The sequence below is a fragment of the Cetorhinus maximus genome, chromosome 14 (genome assembly GCF_964194155.1).
Source record: "Cetorhinus maximus chromosome 14, sCetMax3.hap1.1, whole genome shotgun sequence".
In the NCBI taxonomy this organism is placed as follows: domain Eukaryota; kingdom Metazoa; phylum Chordata; class Chondrichthyes; order Lamniformes; family Cetorhinidae; genus Cetorhinus; species Cetorhinus maximus.
In genome coordinates, this window is record NC_135892.1 from 105607092 (window position 1) to 105631999 (window position 24908).

The window sequence follows — 24908 nt, forward strand, 5'->3', positions numbered from 1 at the left end:
CCATTATTCATCATTTGATGTTAGAATTCTAGCCAGAATCCACTGAAAGCATAGTATCATAGAATAGTTAGAGCACAGAAGGAGGCCATTCAGCCTGTCATGTCGGTGCTGGCCTTCTGAAGGAGCAAGTCACCTGGTGCCACTCCCCTCCCTTTTCCCCATAGCCCTGCACATTCTTCCTTTTCAGACGAAAGTTTCCACCACACTCTCAGGCAGTGCATTCTAGATTCTAACCATTCACTGCATGAAAAAGTTTTTCCTCATGTCGCCATTGTTTCTTTTGCCAATTACCTTAAATCTGTGCCCTCTGGTTCTCGATCCTTCCACCAGTGGGAACAGTTTCTCCCTATCTACTCTGTCCAGGCCCCTCATGTTATCATATCTCCTCTCAATCTTCTCTTCTCCGAGGATAGGTCCCAACTTCTCCAATCTTTCTATGTAACCGAATCAACATTTATAATTGCAACTACGATAAGGTTAGGTGATCAGGCAATGCAGTTGCATCCTGCCAAAAATCAACAAACATTGATAGCATACTTCAAACTAGGGTGGTCGTTAATTCGTCTGGTTTTATACTGGACAGTCCGGTTTGCAGCTGATCTGTCCATTGTCAGTACCTGATGCTCCTTACGCCAGGTATTTTTAATTTGAAAATGCCCAGCCTTTAATCTTCATTGGTTAATATCAATGTCATTTAACATCACAATTAGATTGGTCCTGCAAGTGCCAGCAAAGATCCTATTGGACCTATCTGTGTGCGTGTCCTTATGCTACGCTTGATGCTTACGTCGCGATGAACGTGTAAACATTATCTTTCTCATTACTGATGCAAAATGCCCAAGCAAAAGATGCCATTCAATTCAAAATGGTCAAAGGAATATGATTTCATAGCAAAAGGCAGGAGTTGGGAAAGCATCACATAGAAAAGCACAACTTAAACACGTGAAGCGCAGGCACATCATCTTCGAGATCTCTTTTTAAATTACCTGTGTTGCCTCAGTATGATAGGGTGACTGCTGCTGAACCAGTCTGGTCTGCCACGACGTGAGGCACCACTGGTTTTATATGAGCATTGACTGCAGAGTAAAAGTCGATTAAAAATCTACAGTGACTCCTCTGTGGTGAGAGACCTGACGTAGGAAAACATAGGCGAAAACACTGAGCGAGAATGTTCTTGCCTAGTGCCACATTCTGTACAGAAGCACTTGGGTTACATGAAAGAAAAAGATTTTTTTTCCCTTTCGGTAACTTGATGCCTCAAACAAGATGCAACAAAGTGCTTCCCCTGAGATTTGAGATATGTTTGAGAAAGGAGCCCAGCATTTACTGTTGGAGTTCTATGCTGATGGCCAGAATGCCTCGGAAGCAATCACAGCAGGAATATTATCCAAACTCAGTGCCTTCAATCTCAGCCTTTGGAGACTTTCCGCTGACGATGCAAGTGTTAATTATGGAAAGTGTAACAGTGTTTACCAAAAACTGGAAGGTGCCCAGTAGGATATTACTACAGCCAACTGTTTGGCTCATAATTTGCACACTGCAACAAGGTACACTGTTGGAAACCTTGACGTCGATGCAGATAACTTCATTCTCAAGGTATTTGCTCACTTCAGCATTCCTGTGAGCAGAGCAGAGCATTTGAGGGAGTTCTGTGACTTGGTTGAAGTGAAGGAGAGAAATCTATTTAGGTACATTGCAACAAGGTGGCTTTCTCTATTACTGGCTATTGACAGAATTCTGGAATGCCGAGAACCTCTGACAAGCTACTTCAGATTTTAGTTGAGGAACATTGCCCCAAAATACTATGGAGATGCTTCAGAGATGAGGGGTTTGCCAAAGAAGTGGCTGAGCTTCACTTCTCTTTCTCAACAAAGCTCTGAATCTATTTACAGTGTTGCAGCCTTAGGACTGGACTTATGAGGAGTTGGGGAGGCACTGCGGACCTTTTTAAAATGGGAGCCGGGAACCGATTCCAGGATTCCTGACCCCATTCCCAGGATTTATGATTTTTAACAGTGTTTTTAAGGGTATAGGCTGGTTCGGGTCACGAGCCCGCATCCTGCACTCCTGACCTGACTGGCTGTATTGTGGGGATAGGCATTTCCTAGTCCTCTTCAATTTTCATGGAGTCAGACTAGTTTTTCAAAGATAAAAGCAAAATACTGCAGGTGCTGGAAATCTGAAACAAAAACAAAAATAGCTAGACTCGAAACGTCAGCTCTGTCTTCTTCTCCACAGACGCTGTCAGACCTGCTGAGTTTTCCAGCTATTTTAGCTTTTCAAAGAATCGTGGTTCACACCAATTCAGGGGTGCCATGAATCAGAGTCTGCATGAGAGAACCTTTTGAAAGGTAAGTTCTAAAGGTCCTTCTCATGCCCCCCCATGCCAAAGGATGCCCCCCACCCACCCACTATAGCCCATCATGCCAAGGGATGCCCCCAAACAACCGCAATGGCCCCTCATGCCCCTATGGCAAGCTATGGCACTTCCATACTCATTCACCCAATACACACTGTATAGAAGCAATGAATGCTATAGTGACAGTAGGATGTGAAAAAAAATCTTTTAAAAAGTCATTCACTGATAACTTTCCACTTTCTTAAAAATGATCATTTTCACTACAGCCCAATAAAAGTGTCAGTCATCCAGACCTTTTAAAGTAGCTGAAACCACAAGCACTTGAAACCTCTATCTTATTTAAATAAACATTGTGCAATTGACAGCATAGATCAGAGAGCCAATCAAGCAATATTTTCCCTGGGGTTCAGTTGTTTCAACAGGCTAATGCATTTCTGGGCTCTCAGCCAAGCCTCAATATGTATTCCCGGCTGAGAGCCCAGGCATCCTTTTGGGTACCAAAACACCTAATCCCCAGAGAAAACAAAGCTTGATTGACAGTTATGGCTCTCTGATCTATTAATGACAATTAATAATTAATCTGACCAATTTAGTGATCCTTCACTATGCCGCCTCCAATGGCTGTATATCCTTTCTTAGATGTGAAGACCAAAACTGCACACAGTATTTCAGATGTGGTCTCACCGAAACCCTCTACAATTGTAGCAAGACTTCTTTATTCTTGTCTCCAATCCCCTTGCAGTAAAGGCTGACATGCCATTTGCCTTCTTAATTCCTTGCTGTACTTGCATGCTAACTTTTTGTATTCCTTGTACAAGCATACCCAAGTTTCTTTGAACATCAACACTTACAAGTTTCTCACCTTTTAAAAAAAAATTCAGCTCTTCAATCCTTACAACAGGGAATAACTTTACACTTCCCTACATTATACATCAGCTGTCATTTTGTTTCCCACTGAAGGAATCTGCCTACATCTCTTTGCAGCCTCTCTGTGTCCTCCCCACAGCTTACCTTCCCACCTAGCTTGCTATCAGCATTACTCTCTGTCTCTTCATCTAAGTCATTAATATAGATTGTAAATAGCTGAGGCCCCAGCACTGATCCTTGTGGCACTCCACTAATCATTTCCTGGCAACTTCAAAAGCCTCGTTTATGCCCACTTTCTGTTTTTCTATCTGTTAACCGATCCTCCATCCATGCTAAAATATTACCCTCAACTCCATGAGCCCTTATTACCCTTTCTTGTGAGAGAAGGATTGGGGACAAGTTTTTTTTGGGGTTTACAGTGAATTAAAAGACTGCAGCAGTTGCCACCAGATGTGGTAGGAAATGTGAGAGACGTTTTAACTTTCTACAAAAAGAGTGACAGATGTGACTTGCCTGAAAACAACTTTCACAACAAAAAAAAAATCCAAACTAGCCTTTACAAATGCGGCGCCCTTTGAGGAATTTAGCATTGGTGTCCAAGGATGCAATCTTCTCAAGATTGACATGGGTACATTGGGCAGAATTTTACATACCGTGGGCGGGTGCGCACCCGACCCGATTGGGCGTAGGATTGCGCGAGAAGACATCTGGCGAGCGTCCCGGCGTCACCCCACGATATTTCGATCGGCGGGCACGTGCAAAAGTCGGAAGCGTTCCCGCCGACAATTAAGAAGGCAATTAAGCCCATTAATGGTGCAATTGTCTTCGATTTTTCATGGTCTGTCCAACCTTATGGTTGGCGGACGGGTGAATCAGCCACACGGACTTTGCATTTTTCATCAAACCTCATCCAAGGGCAGGAATGACGTTTCCGTTATTAAATAAAATAAAAATAAAAATCTGTGGACAGCGTTTTTATCATCTATATGTTCAGGTGCCTGATTGTGATGCTTGGACATTTATTTCCTGATTTTCAAAACTTTATTTCATGGTTTTCGGGTCTGCAGCTCCCTGAGGCAGCTCTCTGCTTGTGCTCTCAGCCTTCAGGGAGCTTTCTGTCAGCGCTCGCCCACACCCGCGGAAATGTCATCACCTGCCCTCCTCCCGCCCCCACCCCAGCAGCGCTGAGCTTTTCAGCGTGTGCTTCACGCTGGCTAGCCGTTAATTGGCCAGCCGGCGTGAAATCGCGGTTGGGGGCCGATCGTGGTCAGCAGTCCGTTTCCTGACCACTCCTGGGATGCCAATCGCACCCGCCTGCCGAGCTGAAAATTTAGGCCATTGTATGAAGCATTTGGCTTTGTGAAAAGCTTAATATCCTCCCTTGAGATGAAACTCCCATTAATTAAATAAGGCTGGAATTAAAAACTACTATCAATAGTGGCGACTATGAAACCACCAGGTTGTTATAGAAACTAGTTCACTAATGTTCTATGGGAAAGGAAATCTGCTGCCTTTACCTGGTCTGGCCTATATGTGACCCGAGATCCAAAAATATTGTTGACTGCCTTCTGAAATGGCCTAGCAAGCCACTCAGTTATATTCAAGAAGACAATCACCACCACTCTCCAGGGGCAATAAAAGCTTATCAGTAACGCTCACATTCTGTGAATGAATAAAAAAAGTACTCGTCTAATTTAAATAACACAATAATTAATTGCATCTATTTTATTTGTTCAACCACTCCTGTGGCAGGCAAGTTCTGCTCGCTGAGCAAAGAAATTTCTCCTCAATTCGCTTTGGATTTATTTGTGATTATCTTGGCCCCGAGTTCTGGACTGTCCCACAAATGAGAGATAAATAGATAGCTACTTACTAGCTTTTTACTTCTGATATGATTTTGAGCACCAATGTTTGTTGTTCTCAGTTAGTGTTCTGTGGAATAAAATATATCCGTTTTCTAAGCTAACCCTCAATATCGCAAGAACTCCATTTCTGTTCTCTCTAAAAAGAAAGTTACCCTTATTTAAATTTCTGGCTGTTTCAATTTGATTCAGACGATAAACTACAATTGAATCTGTCACTATCCCACACTCTCTCCCAGTGGATCTAGAATGCACTGCCTGAGAGTGCGGTGGTGGAAGATTCAATTGTGGCTTTCAAAGGGGAATTGGATAATTACCTGAAGAGAGAAAATTTGCAGGGCTACAGGGGCTGGCTGAGTAGCACTTATAGAGAACTGGGCCTAATGGCTTCCTTCAGTACCTGTGACCATTCTCTGATTCTAGAACGCATTTTTTGGATTCCATTGCCTCGAATCGCGGAAGATGTTCAGCTTGGCCCCTCACGGGGAAGGGGAATTTTTGTTGGATCCCCAGACCCATTGGTTCAGATTTAGACCCCTCAGTCACAGACTGGACTTTTTTCCCTAGTACTTTAGTTGTCATGGTTACAATACTCCTTTGCTGGGTTTATCCGCCTTCCTAAATTTGTTTCAGAGGAAGAATTATGTAACGAGCATCCCTGAGGCTATTCCATTTATGGGGACTGAATGGCATCGTACAGTTTATTTGTTTTATGTCAAAGTTATGCTAATGGCAATGATTTGTGTTTCTCTCCCAGATAATTGCAGTAAATTAGCATTCGATAAAGAATGGCCTAATATAAGTGTTTGGGTATTGATTTATCACATCCAAATGAACACCACGTGTCAGGGCAGGTTGTAAGTCTATAATTACTTCCCAATTTGATATTGTTCATTATTAGAATAGAGTGATTTAGTGTTTATGGTACTGGGCCTTTGAGATGTCATGAGTTCAAGTTACAAAGTATTCTGTGGGCCAATACCCAAAAAAAATCATAAAAGGCGCTGGAAAAATCCAACTTCACTAATGTTCTTCAAAAAAGGGGACCGAGGTCTCCTCAGTAACTGTTTACATTTGTGTAGCACCTTTAACCTAGAAAGACATCCCATGGTGCTTCACAGGAGAGTTACCAAACAAAATTTGACACTGAGCCACATAGGAAGATATTATGTGGCCAAAAACTTGGTCAAAGAGAGAGTTTTTAAGGAACTTTTCAAAAGAGAAGAGATAGACGGGCAGAGCAGTTTAGGGAGCGAATTCCAGAGCTTAGCCCCTTAGCAGCTGAAGGCATGTCCACCAATGGTGGAGCAGTTAAAGTAGGGGGCACGAGGGTGTGCAAAGAGAGGAATTACCGAGGTAGAGAGGAGCAAGGCCATGGATGGATTTGATGGGAATTTTGAAATCGAGGTATTGCTGAACCAGGAGCACATGTAGGTCATCGAGGTCAGAGCTTATGACCTACACATCAGGCCAGCCTTATGGCAGACTCTCGTATTTGACCTGGCTATTCCGATACTAAAAGGCATCAAGGATGGAAGATTGAATGATGTTACGGCAATGTGAACAGTTTCAAACCCCGTGGTACTGAAATACCTGGGAATGCAGGAGTCTGTTGTGTTTACAGACAATGTTCTTGCCCTTATTAACGCAAACCCTGTTAAAATACACCTTAAAGAACTGAAGTTTATCTGGTGATGAATGAACAGATTATGTTATTCACTTTATCCTAAACCTTACCTGCAAAGTTCATATAAAGTCTTTTATTTCCAACAATCACTTGTGAAGTATATTTTGCTTGTGGTTGAAATTACCCCATGAAATACACAAGTGTCACAAGTCTCTAATGCTTGCTTTTTCTCAGCTAAATCTATGATATATCCCTGTTGTAGCATCAGGGCAAAATAAAACAGCTCCTCTTCCTGTGACAGAATATAAAGTTTCACACTGATTCCTAAGGATATGACAGTCGTCATTGTCTTGGCCGTCCCTCGATTCGAGACGTCTACTCAGGTTGGCGAGTTTCTGCCATGGGTCATCATGTGACTGGACAGGTTGATTCTCGACCCGCAGATCTTCGGGCACATGGGGCAGGACGTCCCATGAGTTAGTGGGATCCAGAGCGCAGGATTTGCTTCATTTTCTTTCCTTCTCGGCTGCCGCTCTGCTTCATCATTAGGATGTTTGGACTCAAAGCATGTAGCAGTTTGATGGACATGTTGTCGCCATTTTGAACAATTGGTAGCAAGCTCCTCACAGTTATTAATGTCAATATTGCCGGGCTTCAAGGAGAGCTTCAGAATGTCTTTGTAGTGGTTTTTTTTGCCATCTCCTGGCACTCTGGCCATTTGCAATTTGAGAAAACAGGATCTGGTGGGGGAGATGCTTTTCAGCCATCTGGACACAGTGACCAGTCCATCAAAGTTGACTTTACAGGGGTTTTGCCTGAATGCTTGTGGAGCTGGCTTCAAGAAGGACAGTAGCGTTTGATCGACAGTCCTCCCATATGACAGATATGATAGCGGTGGTTTAGTGTCAAGAAACTGAAGACACCTGTGGGTAGATTTTCATCCTGCAACCCTGGGTGTAAAGCTGGGATTTCAACATAAAACCAGGTTGATTTTGCCATCTCCAGAACTCCTTGACTGTGATTTATTTTCTGCTTTCAATCTTTTGCCTGCGCTGTGTTCTGTTGACATATTCTTTATCTTGTAAGAGTCAATTGAGCGCTCGATTTCCTATAACCTATCTCCTGACTAAACTTTGAGCTCAAAAATATGCTGAGGGAAGCCGCATCGTAGGCATTCCATCCCATGGGACCTGTTATTCTTGACAGGACTCCATTAAGACGTTAGACCATCTGCTTAGTAATTTTTTTTAAAAGAAAAGTGCTGATTGATATCACTGCTCATGAAAAAGCCTGGTTGGCTTTTACGTGCTCATTTGTGTGCTGGCTATGTGAGTATGGACAGTACAATAACAGTCTATTGTTGAAGAACACAAATAGGACAGATTCATGTCCCTTTGTTCACCAACATACAGTCCCCGAGCTCATGGGCTTTGTAAGGTCCTTCCTGAGGTCATCAAGTCAGCAGAATTCTGTCTGTTTCGGACATGCTCTGGGTACAGTTTCTCAAGCTGTTCGAAGGGTTGAGTTTTACGGGCCGTGGCTGTGAGCGGACCTGTAAATTAGGGCACCGTGCCATCGGCGATGTACCTGCCGCCGGCCGGTCCACCCACCCCGGCCCCCACCGCCATTCTATGGGCAGCCGGGGCGCAGTTGGGTGGGTTCAATGCCTAAATTAAGGGCCTCGTCCCACTGCTGCTTCCATACATCAGGCAGTGAGTGGGGGTTGGGGGTTACAGGCAGTGGTGTAGTGCTATGGTAACCTAGAGTATGATGCTCTGGGGACCCTGGTTCGATTCCCGCCTCAGCAGGTGGTAAAAATCTAGAATTCGAGAAGATTCTGGAATTAAAAGTCTGACAATGACAACAACGGGCAGTGAGAGAGGCCTATGCCCAGCCTGGCACGTTTAATCCTGGTCAGTGAAAGGGGGGAGGGGTCCCTGCCCTCAACATGCCCCCTACACCCCGCTCGCTGGGACCTGTCAGCCTGGCCTCGGCGACATCTTGGCCTGAACTGAACTTGGCCTGGCCTGGCCTGCCTGCACTACCAAGAGTGGCCACCACTCCCTACTCGGCGCTGCCGGGCGCGCAGAGCTACAAGCCTCCGATTGGCCGGCAGCTCCATGGGGGGGCGGGGCGCGGGTCGGGCGTCCTCCTGGAGCTGGATGGAAGTCCCCACCCCGCGTGCTAATTAAAGGGCCCTCGCCCAAACAAAATTAAAGCAGGGCAAGCCAGCTAAAGGAGGTGGGCTCATTCCCCAGAATTCATGCTGGGGATTGCGGACAGGCAGCTCCTCAAGTTTTTTTTTTGGACCAGATTTTGTTGCCTGTATGTACTAGAAAGAACTTGCATTTATATAGCACCTTTCATAACCTCCAGGACGTCCCAAATCATTTTACAGCCAATGAAGTGTCTTTGAATGACTTCCTACTGCTGTAACGTAGGAGCTGTGGAGTTAATCGTCTGTCCGCCTCCAGTCAGCAGGCAGCCACGCTGCTGCTCTTCCCGTTTCTGGGAATATGCAGTGGCGGTGGGAAGGCAACAGGCTTCCTGCTTGACATCTCCTGCTGCCATTCTACCAGCACTCCCACCTCCCAGCCCATCTCCAGGGGGCTGGTAAAACTCAGCCCAGGGTGACCCTGTGTCAATATTTGCAGTATGCCCCGCAGAGAAAATCAAAATAGGTACTTTGAACTTTGGATTTAGGATTTCACGTTTGAGAATATCTCCAAAGGCTTTTGGAGTTCAAAACATGTTTACTCAGTACTTTCTTTCAATAACATAGAGGTACACTTGTCCCATTGAATTGAATGGCAAACATGGAGCTAATCACAAAAACAATTGCAAACTTTCACAATTGAGCTTCCTGTCATTACAGCTTCAAGCTGCTACTTTATATAGCATAATACATGACTGGGAGTGTATCACAAGGTGGCAATTATTCAAAAGGTCCAGGAGATGACAGTGATTACTACCTTGTACTCACTCACCATCACATTTATCTCTTATAATAAATACTAATCACGTAGCAAGCTCTCACCATTTGGAAGTTTTCTGTGGCTGCATCACGGCAGTCTACAGAATACAATACGACATCCCATTCATTACATTGTCTGATTACCTATTCTAACAGCTGACTGCAGAGCAATAGCCTTACAGGAGTTTACTGTTTTCGTCATCCTAAACTGAAGTCTATGTATCACATGGTAAAAGTTTCAATGGGATTGTCTAAAGACAAACCTGGTAAATATTTGAGCACATTTTTGGAACTTTGGACACCTTTCCAACTCAAACACCTTATGCAAAGTCACTTATACATAACCTATTGTGCCTAAGTATAAATTTCTTTAGGACAATTTCCAAATGGTGCAATATTAAAGGAGGGGTGAATGGTTCACATGAATAAATCTTTGAAGGTGGCAGGACAAGTTGATAAAGCTGTTAAAAAAGTAGATGGGGTGTTTGGCTTTATAAATAGAGACATTGGAGACAAAAGTAAGAAAGTTATGCCTAACCTCCAGGCACAAGTCAGGGGTGTGATGGGATACACTTGCTTGGGTGAGTGCAGCTCCAAAAAAACTCAAGAAACTTGACACCATCCAAGACAAAGCAGCCCATTTGATTGGCACCCCAACCACCACCTTAACATTCACTCCCTGCACCATCGATGCACAGTGGCAATTGTAGTACAAGAGTCTGGCACATATAGAGTTAACATGGGACAGAGTATAGTACCACCCACATAGTGATGTAAGAGAACACATGACCCGCACCTAGAAGTCAGTGCGGTGTTGGACAGCGCCATGTGTACCAGCAAGCATGGAGACAGCTCCTAGCTTGTACCCTTAACTGAATATTTGTAAATAGTTCTAATAGTCAATAAAGACCTATAGTAAACCTACGTATGACTACAAAGACTTCTTCAGACCGACTGAACTGTAACCAATGCCCTAAACAGGAGCAGAGTGTACCATCTACAAGATACACTGCAGCAAGTCACCAAGGCTCCTTTTACAGCACCTTTAAAACCTGTGATACCTACTGTCTAGAAGGACAAGGGCAGCAGATGCATAGGAACACCACCACTTGGAAGTTCCCCTCCAAGCCACTCACCATCCTGACTTGGAAATATATCGCTGTTCCTTCACTGTTGCTGGGTCAAAATCCTGGAACTCCCTCCCTAAAAGCACTGTGGGTGTACCTACACTACATGGACTGCAGCGGTTCAAGAAGGTGGCTCACCACCCCCTTCTCAATAGGACAATTAGGGGTGGGTAATAAAGCCCACATCCCATAAAAGAATATTAAAAAACTCACAAGGTTATCACTGGCATCTCACTCACTGCCAGCTTAAGAGACAACACCACTCACTCTCCCACACGCACCCTCACATCTCCTCCTGGCCTCATCTCCTCTGGAAACTGCCGTCTCGGCCCTCACCATCTTGAGGCCACTTGCATAGATCAACATGTGCCCCCATACACACCCTGGGATGCCCCCCCTTCCCCAAGCAAGCCCTAATCCTCCAGCCATTGAAAAGCCATCCTTGCCTTAACACTGGTCCTGTAGGCAGAGACTGCCCGTGAGCCCCCCTGTGTGCTGCTTGCAAAGCCTGTTGCTGATGACTGCAAGTGCTGCCCGAAGCAAGGTAGGTAAATGAGCCTCGAAGTCCCGAGCGAAGTGCAGGTCGTCACGTGCACGTTGTTTGTGAAACACGTTGGCATGCAATCACGCTGACATGAGCTCATGATCCATTGTGGGGGGATGATTCCAGTGAGCAGGGCTTAAAATGAGATGCTAAAGAACTGAAATTAGGTTCCTGATGTGTGGCAGCGGGAAATGCGGCCCTCCATTGACGGATAGAGTGGACGATCGCAAACTGGTTTTACGACAACATGAAACCAATTATTGGGATCTCCCAATATTTTCTGCTCCTGCCCACTATTACGCCGACCGCAAACGGGAGTGGAAAATCCCGGCTTATGATTCCATTTCCTCTATGTCGATGCAATGCAAATATTGATGATAAATTGAGAAGACTTTTATTTTACATTTAAATTTAATTAAAACTTCTATTACTTTGCACATTGGCACATTATGAAGAAAATCATGTTAAATAGAATGATGTGCCATATATTGTTTGTACTTAGTACACAAAGTTAGTTAACATGTTTGAAATTAATATCAATGTTTTGATACCACCAAATGACAGAGATTATTGTATTAATATCACATAATCAGACATATATCCATAAATGTTTGATTAAATTGCTTTCTAACTCTGTAACTTCCCCGTACTCCCCTCTCACAAATGAGGCATAAACCTGAAGCCTAAACACAAGTCAATATTATCATTGATTTATACTTTATAAATCTTCTACTTATTCTGATATTTTCTCCCACCTTCAAATAAACGCAAAAAATAATAAAATATATTTGTCTGAAATTACCAAGGTCTACATTGAACTCCATGGTTTCAGGACACTCTGATTAGTATTGTGTTCTCTTAACAATAGCAGCATTATTTATTTAGCACCTTTAACATAATAAAACATCCCAAGGCACTTCACAGGAGTGTTATAAAACAAAATTTGACATGAGCCTCATAAGGCGATATTGGGACAGATAACCAAAACCTGGGTCAAAGAGATAGGTTTTAAAGAGCGTCTTAAAGAAGGAAAGTGAGGTAGGGAGACAGAGAGGTGTAGGGAGTGAATCCCAGAGCTTAGAGCCTTGGCAATTAACTGAAGGCATGGCCACCAGTGGTGGAGAAATTAAAATCTGGGCGCTCAAGACGCTAGAATCAGATGATATCATGGAGCGTTTGGCGGCTGGAGGAGGTTACAGAAATAGAGAGGGGTGAGGCCATGGAGAGATTTGAAAACAGGAATGAGAATTTTAAAATCAAGGCGTTGCTTGACCAGGAGCCAATACAGATCTGCAAGCACAGGGGTGATAGGGAAACAGGACTTGACGCGAATTTGGATTTAGGGAGCAGGGTTTTGGATTATGTGTCAGGTGACTAAGACCTCACACTACATATTTTTGTACAATATATATAGATATCCTCATGGCTAATTTCTAAAATGTTTAAAACTGGACAACGACCTTTCAAAATGGCTGAAACTATGTGTGTCTGTAACCCTCAAATAAAAGGAGCTATCATGGCCATATCGCAGAAACTTATAGCTCATTATCTCTGAAGAGACACTAACAACCCCCTGTGGTTTGCAGAGGCCAAATTCAAAGAAAGCTACACAAAGACCATCTGCATTTCATAAGCCAGGCCTGGCCAACCAGAGACTATTCATCTGCTAGGACAAAGGGCCCCACAACCTTCCTTTCAAGTCTTAATGGTTGGAATATTTAACATTCTCGAGTACTCAGAAAAAGGGATACACACCCTTTGTCAAAGGCACTGTGAAGAAATGGGAGTCATGTGACATAGAATCCTCTAGCTTGTGTAACCAGTAACATTGCCTTGCTGTACTGAAAAAACCCTCAGTCTGCTATTTTACCATCTTCAAGCAGCGGCACAGAAAATGGGCTCTGCCCTGGTTGAATACATGGCCCCATCTACACCACTTCTTCTGGAAATTCTAGACCATTGTCTACAAGACTGATTCATCTCTGCATGCCCATTACCTCATGTGAAGTCAACTCCACTGGAAAAGTGAATTATGCCGCACTGGTTTTCAGCCAGCTGAGCTCCATGGAGGAATACCTCATTGGACTTTGATTCTGGACTATGGAACCCATGTGAGACATGTGAAGCAATAATTCTTTTCTCTGTGGTCTTTGCTCTGTAAATCTTTCTTTACTCTATCCTTCTTTTCCTGTATGAGTACCAGGGGGGCTATGTGCCAATCGCTCCTTCATCCCACCCCCACCCCAGCGTTTTGTGTGTATGCAAATAAACTAATCCTTTGAGTTCATCCTATCTTGTTTTCCATGGCCTTTTCCCTCCCTATTTCTGGAATCTCCTCCAACCCCACAACCCTCCGAGATATCCGCGCTCCTCTAATTCTGGCCTCTTGTGTGTTCCTGATTTTAAATCGCTTCACCATTGGGTGGCCATGCCTTCAGTTGCCTAGGACCCAAGCTCACCCTCTCTATACCTGTCCATCTCTCTACCTCACTTACCCCCTTTAAAACATTCCTTAAAACCTACCTCTTTGATCAAGCTGTTGGTCATCTGGCCTATTTTCTTCTTATGTGGCTCAGTTGCATTTTTTGTTTTATAATGCTCCTGCGAAGACATTTCATTACATTAAAGATGCTATGCAAAAAAAGTTGTTGTTATATAGGGCTAGAATGCATGGCGTCCAAACGTGCAGGAAACACCAACACTGGAGACATAGTAAACAATTCTGAAGACCATGAAGATGAAAAATGAGATGGTAGAATGGGTGGTAATTGTTAGGTGACACACTTTGCTGAAGAAATAGTAATAATTATACTTCGAATGGGGAATAACTGGGTGACGGAGAAGGGCAGAGTGGTCTTGTGGTGCAGTGGGTGGTGTCCCTGCCTCTGAGCTGGGAGCTCCAGGTTCAAGTCCCACTCTGGGACTTGATGGCCAAGGAAGGTGTGTTCAGAATGTGGTCAAATGGGTTGAGTATCAACCTGTAAATCCTTCCAACAAACATCTGTGGCAGATGGTGAGAGCAGGAGAGATTCCTGGCCAGCCAATGGATGGAAAGAAAATTGGAGCCTTTACCATCACTATCCATAACTCCAGGCTACAACATGCATGTTGCCACAGTGACTCAGACTCCATGTGGGTTGACTGGTGTGGATCAGGTTGGTATCAACCTGATATGGGATTTGATCACTGTTTCATCTGGGGTGCGTTTGGGACTTGCCTCCTGGTTGTGGTGGTGTGGGTCGAACCTGCCTTGGAGCAGAGAACTGAAGAAGAAGCATGAGATATAAAAATTGACATGTAATGGTGAATCTGGCTAACAGCAGAGCGTTATGACCAGATTCATTAAGATGCTGCCTGGTATAAGAAGACACAAAAATGAAGAAAACATTGACAAATTGGGGCTTTTTAAACTTTAAAACAGAGTGGATCGTGAGAAAGAGATGTTTAATATTATGAAGAAATGGGACACAGTAAATAGCAACAGACTGCTTCCAGCGATTGAGGGATCAAGAGCAAAGGGACATATTGTAAGATTAAATGTAAGAGATTTAGGACAGAGAGCAGGGGAAATATTTCATGCAGAGAGCTGCAAGGTTATGGAATGCATTGTATCAGAGCTAGTGATTGAACAAAGACCATGTCAATATTTAATAAAGTTAGAGAGGTAGTTGTAGGAGAAAGGATTAAAGGGAACAGTGTGGGGGCATGGGTTTAGGACTACTGCTCCTGTGGAGGATCAATAGCAATTGTTTGAACCAAGTGATCTTCTTCTGTGTTGTAATTTCTATTTAATTATATGTTGAATACATTGCTACAGCTGTGGCCACTGTGAGATGAATGCTGCAGATGGAACACATATGCCAGCAAGTAAAACATTTTTAAATCCAAACACAGACACTTCCATCTGGTCAGCGCTCGGGCTCCTGTTCTCAAATGGATCCAAATCTCTTTGTCTCGCAATCGTGCTGTTGTGAAAAGAAGTTCAACTCCATCTTCAAAGGGGATACTATAACAAAGTCTACATTGCAATGGGGCACAGCCTGCTCATAAGCAACCCGGGCAGAGAGTGCAAACCAAGGACAGAGATTAAATCTAACCTAATTATGTATTTTATTTCTAAAGTTTTCATTGTCTGTGTATTTAAGGTGCTGCCAAGTTGAACACTGAGTGTTCATTGTGTCTATATGTAGTCAGATTGAGGACAAAAACACCCAAGAGTTCAGATGTACATGGGAGAATTGGAAATACTCCCATGTGTATATTTGGACTATGAATGCTTTTTGCCCAGTGAAGGACAAATTTCTTTTGACATGTGATACAACCATGCGCCAATGCTTGGCTTTTCTAAAAACTGCCCCAAAACTCTGCCTTCCTTGTAAAACATTAAACTGCGAGTTAACATCGGGCAGAATTTTACATTCGGCATGTGGGCGCGCGCCCGACATGCTGGAACGTAAAATGATGCACGATGACCTAGGGCGTGCAACCCAACGTCATCAGGAACTCGGGCGGTATTTCGATCGGTGGGTGCGCGCCAGCGTCAGCTGCACGCCAGCCGATAATTGAAATGCCTATTAAGGCCATTAATTAGGTAATTAAGGTGAAGTTTACGCTGCCCGTCCAACCTTACGGTCGGCGGGCAGGCAAAAAGGCCAAGAGGCCTTTACCTTTTTTAGGAAACCTCATCCACGAGCGGAATGAGATTTCCTAAAGCTAATACCAATGAAATGAAAACTTTACTTTAAAAATTTAATGAAACACGTCCCCTCGTGTGACTGTGTCACATGAGATGAGGCATGTTTTTATTTTCAATGTCCTTAAATATTTTTTTAAAAAGCGCTTCAATCTCCCTGAGGTAGTTCCGTGCCTCAGGGAGATTGAAGCATCTTTTGCACACATGCGCGAACTGTGCTCTGGACCCAACTCCCCCTCCTCCCACACGGGTAGCGCAGTGCTACCGCTTGCGATCCACGCAGGTGGGCCTTAATTGACCCGCCCGCATGAAATCGCGGTGCGGAGCTGATCGTGGGCGGCGGTTGGCTCCATGACCGCTCCCGCTGAGCCTGCCTGACAAATGGAAAATCCTGGCCATTGATTCCCATTTTCTTTCTTCAATGCTTTCCTTTCCTCGGAAGTGTTTGGGCTGAGCTAACTTTCCCTGGGTGCCTGCAGCCTTCCAATACTTTCTACCAGAGGTCATTCTTCACATGATAGCTGAGGCATTGAGGTTCAACCGGCTGTCCACGCGGAGTGCATCACATCTGGCTTAAGCCCTGCTCCCCACCTAGTGCCCAGATATGTGTATTTTCCTGAAGGTGCTATAGGTACCAGTAGGTATCTTTATGATTATTTCCCCTGCCTGACCCAGTGTTGTTGTTGTCAACTGTAGCATTTGACTACTTTGTTATCACAAAAGCAAAATATTGCGGGTGCTGGAAATACTCAAGCAGGCCTGGCAGCATCTGTGGAGAGAGCAACAGAGTTAACGTTTCAGGTCTGTGACCTTTCATCAGGACTGGGGAAAGTTAGAAATTCAATATGGTTTTCAGCAACTGAAAGGGGGGAGAGTGGGAAGAAGAACAGTTAGAAAGGTCTGTGATAGAGTGGAGGGCAAGAGAGATTAAATGGCCAAAGGTATCGTGGTGCAAAAAGCCAAAGGGTGGTAATGAGGACAAAAGATGTGTCTAGAGGAGGTGCGAATGGCAGGATCCTGAATGGGCAACCATACAAAAGCAAAATCTGTACTTCTTTCAATTTAGTATACTGTATTTGCTGCTCACGATGTAGTCTCCTCTACATTAGGGAGATCAAACACAGACTGGGTGACTGATTTGCAAAAACACCTGCATTCAGTCTGCAAGCAGGACCCCGAGCTTCCAGTGAGCTGTTGTGTCAATTCTCCACCTTGCTTCCCCTCTGACCTTCCCGTCCTTGGTCTAACTCAATGTTAGCTCGGGGAACAGTCTTTTGACTGGGCACTTTACAGCTTTCTGGCCTCAACACTGAGTTCAACAATTTTAGATTGTAAACCCCACCCCCATTTTGCTTTGTTTTTCTTTACTGGTTTGCTTTCCCCCCCCCGCGCCCCCCACCCCCCCCATCATTTCTCTTTGATTTTCTTTCAGATGGCAGCTATTCAGGATCCTGCCATTCACAATTCCTCTAGACACATCTTGTGTTTCTTTATTTGTCACATCATCACTCCCTTTGGCCTTGCACCTTGAGACCTTTTGTCATTTAGTCTCTCCTGCCCTCCGCCCAATCACAGGCCATCCCTCTGTTCTTCATATCCCACGCCCGCCCCCGCCCCCCGCCCTTCTTTCACTTGCTCAAAACCTCTGACATTTCTAACTTTTCTCAGTTCAGATGAAAGGGCACAGGCCTGATGTGTTAGCTCCATTTCTCTCCACAGATACTGCCAGACTAGCTGCATTTTGTGTTTTCATTGTAGCATTGGACTATTACCCAAGCTGAGATCAGCTAATTCGGCACAGTCTGTGAATCAAGTCTGGGACATCGACAGAATTAATTTTATTGCTAATCCTAAGTGTCAGCGTGCTTTTTCATAGGAACACAAGGAAACATGAGATGAGAAAAGACCATTTTAGCCCATCTAGTTAATCTCTTCAAGAAACGATACTGTACATTTTCTGTATTCGCACATGGGATGATGGCATCATTGGCAAAGCCAGCATTTATTGCCCATCCCTAATTGACTTTGAGAAGGTGGCGGTGAGCTGCTTTCTTGAACCGCTGCAGTCCATGTGGTGTAGGTACACCCATAGTGCTGACAGGAAGGGAGTTCCAGGATTTTCACCCAACGACAATGAAGGAACAGCGATATATTTCCAAGTCAGGATGGTGAGTGACTTGGAGGGGAACTTCCAGGTGGTGGTGTTCCCAGGTATCTGCTGCCCTAGATGGTAGTGGTCATCGGTTTGGAAGGTGCTGTCGAAGGAGCCTTGGTAAATTCCTGCAGTGCATCTTGTAGATGGTACACACTGCTGCTACTGTGCATCGGTGGTGGAGGGAGTGAATGTTTGTGGATGTAATGCCAATCAAGTGGCTGCTTTGTCCTAGGCGATGTCAAGCTCCTTGAGTGTTGCGGGATCTGCACTGATCCAGGCAAGTGGAGAGTATTCCATCACACTCCTGACTTGTGCCTTGTAGATGGTGGACAGGCTTTGGGGAGTCAGGAGGTGAGTTACTCGTCACAGGATTCCTAGCCTCTAACTTGGTCTTGTAACCACAGTATTTATATGGCTAGTCCAGTTCAGTTTCTTGTCACTGGTAACCCCCAGGATGTTGATAGTGGGGGATTCAGTGATGGTAATGCCATATAATGTCTTGGGGTGTTGCCCATATTTTCTCTTGCTGGAGATGGTCCTTGTCTGGCACTTGTGCGGTGCGAATGTTACTTGCCACTTATCAGCACAAGCCTTAACGTTGTCCAGGTGTTGCTGCATATGGATACTGCTTCAGTATCTGGGGAATTGTGAATGTTGCTGAACAGTTTGCAATCATCAGCGAACATCCCCACTTCTACCTTGTAATCGAAGGAAGGTCACTGATGAAGCAGTTGAAGATGGTACACAATCTACTTACATCCAATCCAGTTAACCTTCTGAAAAAAAAATACAAATTTACCCCTTCCCCTCAAAGTAAATAAAATCAAGTTCCAGAATACTCATATAAAATAAAAACAGAAAATGCTGGAAATACTGAGCAGGTCACAGAGCATCTGTGGAAAGAGAAACAGATTTAACATTTCAGGTCAATGACCTTTTGTCAGAATACTTATATCCTACATTATACATGTTCAGTTTGCTTCTTTGGTGTGACAATTGCTGCAGCAATTTTTGAACCAATATTTTCCAAACATCATTAGGCCATCTCTCTATATTTGCAAACCTTAGCCTTGTTCATAACAATCCCAGTTCTTTCTTGCTCATTTTTCGAATGTGTTTTATAGCACCATGTGGTTAATGTGTTGTGGGAGAGTAACATGCGTGTGTTTATAGCCTGTGCCAATTCATTGTTCCATTCTCCAGAGATGACAATGTTAGAAATAGCCATCAAAATCTCTCCAATTCCTGATCCCATTGTGTTTTTATTCTTTTTTCAAATATTAAGTAGAATTACAGTATTGTAGAAAACAGTATTGCAATCTGCAGCAACTATAGTGAGGTTGAATGCCTCATGACATTTAATCCTGGTGATTAGTGAATGCACACAAAGACTTGGAGAAATTGTAGTGGGGTACCCATGGGTTGTGTGAAGACACTACCTCAGCCCTGGGATATTGAACTTGTTTTTTTTTTACAAAAAGTCTTTCAGGAATTTGAAAAAATGCAAAAAAGGGACCAAACCAACAAGAAATGAACACAAATGGTGGGCACTGCAATTGGAAATGATTCAATGATGATGGCACAAGGGATTGCTCAGTGTTGGTTATATACAGTACAAAAGGAGGAAATAGCAAATAATATAAATGAGCTGCTGTCACAGGGAGGACATCTGGCAAGATGGATAGGGATCTAAATAAAGATAATCACCAAAGTAGAAGAGACTCTCTCATCAGGGGATCAGTGGCTAAATCCAAAGATAAACAGTCCACCAACACTCAAAGCTAGGCTAGTCCAATTTCCAGGAGACAGTCTGCCCACCATTGGGAATTTTTTCAATAAGCTCTTTATGAGTATTGCACGGTGATGTAGGGTGAATTTTACAAGATACCCACTGAGGAGTTTTGCAGTGCAGTAGAACAACTTATCCAATGATTAATTTTAATGTCAAACTTACAAACTTCAAACAAGAACTCCCCTTAAGTAGATCTCCATGTTTAGTGTGGCCAATGTCTTGATAGAGCGCTGTTTGGAGGGTCACCTGTCACTTTCATTACTGTAATATTGTCCAACAGGAACAGGAAACTGTATCTCCAGTGCGACAAGCACTACTTCTTTAAGTGTTCACAGACTGACAAAATTAGATCACGCAAACACTTTTCTGTAATGCAAATAATGGCCTATACATTGTACAGGTCTAGACCCCAGACCTTCCCCTCCATTGTACAGGTCCAGACCTCAGGCCCCTCCCCTATAGTACAGGTCTAGACCCTGCAGACGCCCCATGTTGTAGAGGTCTAGACACCCCGACCCCTCTCCCCCATTGTACAGGTTTAGAACACCTCTCTTGTAATGGTCTAGTCCCCAGACTCCCTCCCTGCCCCCGCCCCTGTACAGGTCTAGATCCCAGACCTTCCTATACAGGTCTAGACCTCAGAACCCTTCAGTTCACCCACGAGCTTGTACAGCTCTAGTTTCCACTCCCACCTTGTAGGGGCCATGTCAGTCTAGCCCAGGTTTGAGTGAAATGCTTCACCCTCAGTCCCAGGTCATTATGGTATTAGTGCTGACACTTTTGATAACATTCTCATCTCTGAGTCAGAAGGTTGTAGATTCATGTCCCACCACTAGGATGTAATCACAAAAATCAAGACCGCCACTCCAGTGCAGTACTGAGGGGGTGTCACACTGTCGGAAATGCTGTCTTTTAGACGAGGCATTAATCCGAGGCTCCACTAACTTTTCAGGTGGATGTAAAAGATCCCATGGCACCAATGGGAGAAGAACGGGGAAGTTCTCCTTGGTGTCTTGGCCAATATTTATCCCTCAACCAACAGATGAACACAAATTATCTGGTTGTGATCACATTGCTTTGTGACGGATGTTGCTGTGAGCAAATTGGTTGCCGCAATTCCTACATTGCAACAATAACTACACTTCAACAAATATTACATTGGCTGTAAAGCCTTTTGGGACATGTTGAGGTACTGAAAAGCGCTATAAAAATGTAAGTCTTTCTTTTTATGTTTCAGAAGTACATTTATTGAAACAAAAGCACAATACTATGGATGTTGGAAATCGGAAATAAAAACAGATAATGCTGGAAATACTCAACAGGTCAGGCAACATCTGTGGGGAGAAACAGAGTTATTGCTTCAGGCTGATTTGCTACATTTATTGAAAGATGCCTTTATTGCTGCTGGCTGTACTTTGGGTCCTGTTCTGACTGCCCCTGTACATGCTCACTATCCCCTGCTGACTAACTGTCCGTTCAAGAGATGAATTCCAAAACAATGCAGTTTTGTTTAATTTTTTCATTATTTTTGTATAAAGAAGGTTATGTATTTGGGATAAGTTGGCAACTGTCAATAAACCTATAATAATATCTCCCGGTTGTGATGAAAAGTCATCGACCTGAAGTGTTAATTAACGCCGTCCCTCTCGTCATAGATGCAGTCCCAGGCATAGTGGTATTGTCACTGGACTATTATTCCAGAGATCCAGCCTCTGAGGGCCTGACTTCAAACCCCACCATGGTAGATGGTGAAATTTGAATTAAATAAAAATCTGGAATTAAAATTCTGGTGATCGCCATGAAACCATTGTTGTTAAAAACCCATCTGGTTCACTAAGCCCTTTAGGGAAGGAAATCTGCTGTCCTTACCTGGTCTGGCCTACATATGACTCCAGACCCACGGCAATGTGGTTGACTCTTAAATGCCCTCTCTGAAGAAGAGCAATTAGAAATGGGCAATAAATGCTAGCCTAGCCAGTGATACCCACATTCCTTCAACAAATAAAAAAAACCTATTATTTAGTGCCCCTCTGGGGAGCCAGCACAGATACAAAGGGCTGAGTGGCCTCCTCCTGTGCTGGAACAGCTCCGTGATTCCCTGTGATTTAGAATTTCTAGCATCTGCAGCGTTTTCCTTTGAGTTCTGTTATTTAATTCATTTCTCTTCCAGGAATACTGACCTTGATTCCCTCCAATTCAGGACTGGTGGCCGTACCTCCAGCTGCCTGGGCCCCGCAAGCTCTGAAATGTCCTCCCTGAAACCTGCCTGTGTTTCTCCCCTTTTAAGAGGTTTCCTTGAAACGCGCGTCTCCACTGTCCGAGCCTTTGGTCATCTGTCCTGACCACCCCATGGGTAGCTCAGCAAGAGATTCTGTTCCCCTGGTGAAAACTGACTGGGACCTTTCATTATGTTAAAGGCAAAAAGGTGTAAAACTGTGACTGCCGAAGGTGTTCTTGCTCTTGCTTGCTCTGTAGTTGCTGTACTTACCCGTCTGCAACATCTTCCAGCCCTAGTGAAAAGGGCATCCACCTGAGCTTTTAACTCTCTCTCTCTCTCACACACACACACACACACAGACCTACTGAGAGTCTCCAGGATTTGCTGTACTGGTACTAAATGGTTTGTCCCTTTCCTCTCCAGCCTGTCTTGGCAGTGCAAGTGACGGCGGTGGGAGTGGCGGTGGGAGTTTGCATTGTTGGCAGCTCCCCTGCCCCAAACACCTTTCGATGCCAGTGAGCAGCGGGGTGGATCGCAGACGCTGCTGGTTTCGGGAATGTGGACCGAGTAGGAGGGGAGATGGAGGATTTTTTAACACAAAATTAAAAAAAAAAAAGCCCCCCCCCACCCCCACCCCTAGGCTGGACTTTGTAGGGGAGCGTGAGACCCCCGACCCCCCCGCCAACCCTGGAGAATGGAGCCAGTGGACAGAGGGACAAGTAACTTAGCTGCTCCCAGCAGTTTGCTTGGGATTCACTGAGGGATTTCTCAGTGAGATTGGGATTACTGGAAAGCAAGGATTTTCAGAGAGAGAGAAGATGAGAAGAATGTAACAGATCATCGCGGGGGCAAGAGACAATTTTCCCTGTTGTTGTTGTTGTTGTTGTTGTTGCTGCTACTGGATTTCTTTTTAATCGCCCGGCGATCCACTGTCACTTTCTTCAGCTGGAGCTGGGGACGGGGGGGGACGGGGGGGTTGTTTCCAGACACCACCGACTCCCCGCCTCTCCTCTCCTCTCCCCAGGATCGTCAGCCGCAGCTGGGCAGCGGTGGGACAGCGGCTGCTGCCGGCCATGGGAGCGGCCGCTGCCCGGGAAGGGATGAGCCGGCGCCGCTGACCAACCCGTCGGGGACCATGGATCCGGCTCTCCCCCCGCTGCTCGGTAACCTGTCGCTGGCCGCCGCCGCCGCCGCCGCCGCCGCTGCCGGGACGGGGCAGAGCCGCTGGCTCCCGCCCAGCGCCACCACTCCTGTGCCGGGCTCCGGCTCAGCATCGGTCCCGGTCAAGATCCTGCTGGAAACCATCATGGTCCTGATGTGCCTGGCGGCGGTGACAGGTCTGCCATTCAGTAACTTCTCTCCCTCCACCCCCTCCCCTCCTCCTCATCATCCCCCTTGGCTTGTGTGCATGTGTAGATAGACGAGCTGGGTGTTGCATCAATGCAAAGCCCCTTTAAACAAAACTCTCCGCTTTATTAGCGGCTGCAGCCCAGATTGACAAATCGCTGAAAAGCAAACATTAGAAATAAAATCCATAAACCAAACCCACACAGAAACCATTCACCATAATCATTCTCTGCATGTTAAACCTGTGTGTGTGTGTGTGTGTGTAGATTTACAGATGCAGGTATTTAAACCCTGCAGGGCAAAATATACCGAAGCTGTGGGATTTGGCAAAACCAAACTGAGATGATCATCGGGGACTTTCATCTTTGGATTAAAAGAGCAAATGAGTTTGAATGATCTTGTAAAGCTTTGAAAGCCAGCTCTCCGCTGCAAGGTCTTTAGGATTGTGTTTTGACGATTCTCTAATGCAGCCGCGACTCTCCGCTTGGAAATGTTCCAGTGCCGAGATTCCTGCTATTCGCAACCTTCCCGCTGCCGCTAGACTTGGGGAGGGGGGCGTAACAAGGGGCTCGCACCCCGATTCCCTAATGGTCCCCTTGTTCCTTATGCTCATTTCATTCGATAGGGGGGGGGGGGGGGGGGGGTGGGAAAGAAACGTCACGTGAGTAATGTTGCTTAAAATGGGACATATCTGGGGTGTATTTAGGGGACGTTTTGGTTTCCCGAATGAGCTGAGTTGCTCCCGCGCCTCGCAACTGCATCTCCGAGTTGGACCCAGACCCCGCGCAGGTCTGGACCCCGATCCCTCCCCCCATTGTAAAGGTCTAGACCCAGACCCATCGTACACAGCTCTAGACCCAGACCCCTTCCGTGTACAGCTCTAGACCCAGACCCCTTCCGTGTACAGCTCTAGACCCAGACCCCCTCCGTGTACAGCTCTAGACCCAGACCCCTTCCGTGTACAGCTCTAGACCCAGACCCCCTCCGTGTACAGCTCTAGACCCAGACCCCTTCCGTGTACAGCTCTAGACCCAGACCCCCTCCGTGTACAGCTCTAGACCCAGACCCCCTCCGTGTACAGCTCTAGACCCAGACCCCCTCCGTGTACAGCTCTAGACCCAGACCCCCTCCGTGTACAGCTCTAGACCCAGACCCCCTCCGTGTACAGCTCTAGACCCAGACCCTCTCCGTGTACAGCTCTAGACCCAGACCCCCTCCGTGTACAGCTCTAGACCCAGGCCCCCTCCATGTACAGCTCTAGACCCAGACCCCCTCCGTGTACAGCTCTAGACCCAGACCCCCTCCGTGTACAGCTCTAGACCCAGACCCCCTCCATGTACAGC

At 45.2% G+C, this 24908-nt stretch overlaps 1 protein-coding gene and 1 long non-coding RNA gene across 2 annotated transcripts in view; one reads left to right on the plus strand and one right to left on the minus strand.

The window, feature by feature from the left end:
* LOC144689917 (uncharacterized) overlaps positions 1-8261 on the minus strand; it is a 34267-nt gene extending 26006 nt beyond the window's left edge. Inside the window, exon 1 of the long non-coding RNA XR_013578734.1 lies at positions 6826-8261. This is a non-coding gene — a long non-coding RNA (uncharacterized LOC144689917). The remainder of the gene's footprint in view (positions 1-6825) is intronic.
* A 14982-nt stretch (positions 8262-23243) lies between these two features.
* LOC144689915 (5-hydroxytryptamine receptor 1D) overlaps positions 23244-24908 on the plus strand; it is a 45656-nt gene continuing 43991 nt past the window's right edge. Inside the window, exon 1 of the mRNA XM_078557423.1 lies at positions 23244-23555. Within this exon, the coding sequence (XP_078413549.1) occupies positions 23354-23555 (202 nt within the window). The 5' untranslated portion in view covers positions 23244-23353. The remainder of the gene's footprint in view (positions 23556-24908) is intronic.